Source organism: Ranitomeya variabilis, chromosome 2, assembly GCF_051348905.1.
Source record: "Ranitomeya variabilis isolate aRanVar5 chromosome 2, aRanVar5.hap1, whole genome shotgun sequence".
Taxonomy (NCBI): Eukaryota; Metazoa; Chordata; class Amphibia; order Anura; family Dendrobatidae; genus Ranitomeya; species Ranitomeya variabilis.
This window is the reverse complement of record NC_135233.1, coordinates 549,580,930-549,586,929: the sequence shown is the minus strand read 5'-3', so window position 1 is coordinate 549,586,929 and position 6,000 is coordinate 549,580,930. Positions and strand designations below refer to the sequence as shown.

General features: G+C 40.1%; 1 protein-coding gene across 1 annotated transcript in view; it reads right to left on the bottom strand.

The window, feature by feature from the left end:
* Positions 1 to 418: 418 nt before the first annotated feature.
* Positions 419 to 6,000, bottom strand: part of LOC143807024 (C-signal-like) — a 250,480-nt gene continuing 244,898 nt past the window's right edge. The window contains exons 4-6 of the mRNA XM_077288180.1: positions 5,832 to 5,969; positions 2,127 to 2,237; positions 419 to 602 (exon numbers count right to left, since the gene is read on the bottom strand). Of these exons, the coding sequence (XP_077144295.1) occupies positions 489 to 602; positions 2,127 to 2,237; positions 5,832 to 5,969 (363 nt within the window). The 3' untranslated portion in view covers positions 419 to 488. The remainder of the gene's footprint in view (positions 603 to 2,126; positions 2,238 to 5,831; positions 5,970 to 6,000) is intronic.

The following is a 6,000-nucleotide window of genomic DNA, read 5'->3' as shown; positions in this document are numbered from 1 at the left end:
TAAGATGGAGATTTATAATGTAATGGCAGATTAGTATTAGCATTTAGTGAACATGGTAAGGCCTGCAACGGGGACAAGGAGCCTTCTTCTACATCTAGAGGAAAGAAGGTTTAGTAATTATTACAGGAGGCAATTCTTTGCTGTAAGAGCAATGAGAGTATCGCCATGTGATTTTGTATGGCTGATTCACTAAAGAAGTTGAAAAAAAAGCCTGGATGATGTGATGTTGAGGAACTCTGCAAACCACTAATTATTAAATAGAAAAAACAATAAGTACTCTTTAATTATATTATTCTTTATGCTTTAAAAAATAGTGCATCACTTTTGTCCATGGGTCCAGTACCAGGCGATGCCAATAGGAAAGAGTGCAACTCACTGTTCAGCCTGTGTTCAGAATAAATACATTATACGGTTAAAATGTGGAATAAAATCAGTTTTTATTTCTCAACTGGAATAGATCACAGTTAGTACAACTTCTTGTTGTTGGTTCACCAAGGAATGATTTTTCCTGTCCAATCCACAAAAGTGCCATTATTTTTTTCACTGAGGGTTGTGATAATCTTCATCATGCCGCCGACACTCCCTTCTTTTGTTAGAGGTGCCTAAAAAGAAGATGCACAAAAATACTTTTATCTGCAGGTAAAGGTAGATCTTCATTTTTGTTGGCTACATATTACTTTCATAACCTCGGTAAGCAGGGTTGGAAAAATTTAGGTCACAGAAGGTTCGACAGGGCCAGTGTGGGAAAAGGCCCACCGACCCCATCGCCTGTGTCACCTCGTTGTGCATCCTCAGACGCCCATTTATCTGAAATGTCTTACTGCACAGAGACCTGCCAGTTCCCTGCACCGCAATACACACCTTCGGCCAATCGGAGGAAGGCAGCTGATGTCATCTTCCATGTCACGGACAGCACAGTCAACTTATATGCTGCCATGGTTGGCAGGCCAATGTGTGCTGCCAGGTATAAAAGCGGGAAGCTAAAAATAATAAATTTGTTTAATTGTTAAAATGTGCTGGAAAAGTCCTAGGAGGGCCAGGCTGGGGGACATTGTTATAGGATTGGGCCCAGGATTGAGAAGGGAATTATTACATGAAGAGGCCAGGAGATGTATATTACATATTACTGGCGGGGTCCAGGATGAGGGACATTGTTACAAAAAAGGGCCCAGGACAGAGGACATAAATTCCAGGAGGACTGTCTTGAGACAGTTCACTGGTTTTACCCATCATGAGGTGTTTCTTGTGGGGTACCTTGATAATAATGCACCTTTTTATTCACCATCAGTTGAACTAGCTGATATTATTTTTCAATAAGTGGCAGGATTGCTTTATAATTACTGATAGATTTCAGCTGGTGTCATGATTTTTCACGGCATTTTGCACCTCTCTTTCTTCATGTGTTCAATACTTTTTCCCACACATAACTTAATTTATGGACATCTATGGTTTGATTTCTTTGCCTGTGTGGATTGGATGGGTTGTTACTGACATCTGCTTAGAATTTCATGTCAATAGCACATTTAGAAATATATATACTTTGAAAATTGGTGACGTGTTCAACATTTATTTCACCCACTGTACACATTTGTATAAATTGTGCTACCCTAATATTCATGTTAACATTACGCCTTTGTGTCTCCACCGTCTGACCATCTATCATTGTCTATATATATTTTTTTGTATCTGATTGTACCTATTTAATTTTATAATCTTCAATAAAAATACAAAATTATTACCAAATAGGTTTTTCTACTATTTTTAATTGCATTTGGGATCTATACACTACATGTTCTCTCTTTTTTGTTCTAATCATAGTGAGAGTTCTCCACTCTGTTTTTTGGACTCTGGTCCTTATCCCTGTCCATTATTCTGGCAATTTTTCTCCTATACATCTGACTAACAAGCAGTTGGGGACCCAGGTCCAAATTTTCCACTGGGTCAATCGGACTCTACTTACGCCACCTTCTATAAACTTGAGTGGAGTTACATTGCAAGTAGCTTCTGCAGAGGAAATATCCACTCACCATTCCTCCTTCAAAATGGACTGAAGTAAACATGCTTTAAGTGGAAAATTGGCACAAACTTTTACAACATTTTTCAAAATAATCTTAAGCATGTCTTACCTGATCACCTCCCAAATCTGTTTTAACCCAACCAGGATGAATGGCTATGATGATGATGCCATCACGCTTGTATCCCTCAGCATGGCATCTCGACAGCATGTTAAGTGCTGCCTGCAAAACACATTATAAATCCGTGTTACATCATCTAAAAGTAACACTGACTGCCTTCTACAGAGATAAAAAAATATTAAACTCTTTTTAAGATCCATGCTCTCAATACTGAAGGGAAGCTTGAGACTCTGGGGCCCGATGCTTTACCAGCAGCTCTCACTTATCTAGTGTCCATCTTATGTAATGGCAGTGCACTATCCACAACATAAACGCTATGAACATGTCGTGATCATATATACCTTGCTAATTCCATGCAAATAAATTGTATCATTATGTAAACATATATTTTATAGTTATGCACTTTTTGTATATGAACCCCAAATCTGAACATACACTTCTGGACATTGAAATTGCAACACCAAGAAGGAATAGCCCTGGAATTCTGGAAATCACAGGATGGATGGATAGAAAGGTAAGAAATGGAAAAAATGGAAACAACATTTTCAATGTACTTCGATTTATTGAGATATCCCTTCACTGAGGTTATTAACGGTTGTGTAAAGTTACCACAGGCGGTAGCCATGACTGGGCTGCTGCTTCTTAACACCCCAGCACTTTACGGGAAAATTGTGTCCAAGTCTCAATGTGCTATCTTGTGTAGGGTGGATCACACTCACTTGTAGGCAGCAAACCTTCACTGTCTCCAGGTCTCCATCTTCAGCAGCCTGGTTCATTTCAACAACCAAAACTTTCAGTTCAAGTTCATCAGATTGCAACAAGCAGTATTGGGCACCACTCTTCCTGTTCCTCGTTTCGTTAGCACAGAGCACCCTCAGCATTGCTATTTGATCCTCCTGGACTATCCCCACATTCACAGACTCTTAGCCACTGAGATTTCCCATCCAGTATCGCAGTCCAGAATCCTTGACCTTCCCTTCTTGCAGTTCCGTGTCCATCGGTCACCTGTACACTGAAGGATACGGCACTCTCCATAGTATCCATTTCGTGCCCTGAGCTCCGAACGTGGCAAGAATGTATACAAGGGATTCTAGTAAGGCCTCCCTCTGCCATGAAATATAGCTAACTGCCCATTGTAAATTGTACTTGACCTTGGTTGCTGTACTTCCCTATCTGACTATCAGGAAGTGGCAGATTTTTACTAGCAGTAACCCCCTTTCACTGTGGCTAGTAACAAACATTAACTGTATCCTATACCTTTAAATAACTATAGTTTCTATCCTATAACAGTATGTATTAAGTATGTATTAAGCCCCTTGTCCTTTTCTTATGCCCTAGAACTTAATCTACGGTATATTTTAAGCTATCAAAATACAGATTCAAAAAGCAAAAATAACTAATCTCAGCCCGAAGCATTGTTATAACTACTTCTCCATTGATAGTATCCAACAAAATCACAAATAGTGGACAATTAGATATTGCTGCCAAAAAATTAGTAACTAGTACTCACAGACCACTATAACACAACCAATATAAAATCAATAAAGTTTATTGAAAATTATTTTAAAAGGTACATATCATACCATGTGAGGATCTGAAAAAGGAATCAGTCAAAGTTCCATACAAACACAGTGGTAACAACTCATTAAATATAACTAAGCATTGAAAGTCTGTATGAATCTATATTTTTCCCATATGAGGCTTCTCAGAAACACCCTTTAAGGTTATCTTTAATATATTACTGCCCGGATGATGAAAATTCGACATTAAGAACATCTAGAAGTATATTAAAGTAAATCAATGCTTACCCATTCTGTGTACCACTGGCAGGAACGCCCCGACGCGCGTTTCGCCTACGTGCTTTCTCAAGGGACACTCCCTACAGTATATATCAGATGATATTATCTGCATGGCTCAATTGGTATCTTCCACAGTTGTACAGTCCACCACTCTTCCAGTTGTCTGAGTAATGTTCTGCCTCGCCAAATTCACTTGGGCATAGTCAAGATCCACTGCTGGCAGCTCCCTTTCTTGTTGTCGACCAATGACCTATAAGATGTGCTCAATGGAAACCTAGTTCGTTGATGCTGCATGCCATAGTAGCATGTTTGGGACACAGGCTGCTCACACTAGCAAGAGCAATATGAGGCTTGGTGTAGTCATGTTGAGAACAGCTCCTGGGACACTTTGGAGAAATGTCCACACCACTGGTTCCACGGCCAAATTAATGTAATACCGAGCTATTAATGCACCTCAAATGAAGCATAGAGGTGTCCGACTACCATTCATTAGACAATCCCACACTATAATCCCTTGAGTAGGTCTAGTGTGATGTTTCCTCCTCAAGGCTTCTTCATGGCATTGCCCAACTAGTTTCCAGGCCAATCTCTGGCTATCATTGTATCAAAGACAAAAGTGGAACTGTTCCAGCCTCCATTGCTGTCTTTCTCTGCACCGTGATAGTCTGTTAGAGTGGTGGGGTCGAGTAAATGGAAGACCTGTAACTGCAAGTCTGACTCGCAGCCCAGAGTCTTGCCAAGACCTTCTGATGCTTTGTGTAGGCATTGTTTGAAGTGTTGAAGTGCTTGTGTGTTCCCCTCCTGTATTTCTTTCCCTGGTGTTCATTATAGTGGTCAAGTAATGGCTATGTCCTATTTTTACTTATGCACTTCATGCACTTTTATTTAGTACATGCATTTAGCATGTTACTTACTCTGGCATCCTATGCATTTTATGGCAGCTAGGTATTTTCCTATATATTGTCATTTACATTGGTTTGCAAAACCATTGCCAAATAATTTATCAATCTTTTGATGGCCAGTCACTGTTGTTTCTACCAACTTCTTTTTGTTTATTACATTTTAAATCAGGGAGTATTACTTTGGGGGACTCATTGTCTCTTCCTTTCAGGAATTTATTGATCTAATTTCATCACCTTTTCATCTTCAACCTAACTGGTGTGCTGTTTTAGAAGATCTCTTGCCATGTATATGTATACTGTCTTTGATAATTACTTAACATACTTTATTATTATACACAGCTGTCTGCTTAACCTTTGCTGGTTATTAAAAATAAGGTGGACCCCATGTCATTTTTATGGGACCACCCCTTTTTAATAACCAGTAAAGGCTAAGTAGACAGCTGTGAACTGTCACTGATATACTGAGAAACTCCATGGATATTCCCCCCCTTCCCCTTCCCAACATAACACCAGCTCTCAGCTGTCTGTGCCTGATTCCCTCTGTTCTTCTATGTGTCTGGTTGCTGTGGCTGTACTGTGACTTTAAACTCCTGGCCCATATCGCCCAGCTTGGTTCTCAGCCCTGCTGTTACCCACCTCTCTTAGCTTTAGCATCAGGCACTACGGCCTCCAAACTCTGCCCGAAAGTGCTGGCTGTGTTTTGAACTCTATTGCAAACCAGGCCTACCACACTGGTTTCTGCTCACTGTATAACTCTTATACATCGTTGAACTAGCTGTGCATTAATTCCCTCATTTAAAAATAGAGCTGTGCTACATTGGTCCCTCCCTTGTTATGACTACTCTGCTTCGTTACTGCTGCTTCAGCTATGCATTTTCAGTTCGAGTTCAGCTCATCCTGTTCCCATCGTTTTAGTCCTACAACATTTGCCTCCATTGTTTCAACTAGCTTGCCCTACTGCACAGCTCATCCACATTTACTATAGGGAAACCTACCTTACTACAGCGATAAGAAATGGCTGGAAATATAGAGAAGATGTGAGGGACATTTTCCAAGGATCCAAGCCCAGCCGAGATATGGACAACTGCTGACTTTCCTGTGCCTTCTGCTCTTTTCAGAAGGGGATAGAAAGCCTAAATGGATAGAATAATATAGAATTAGTCA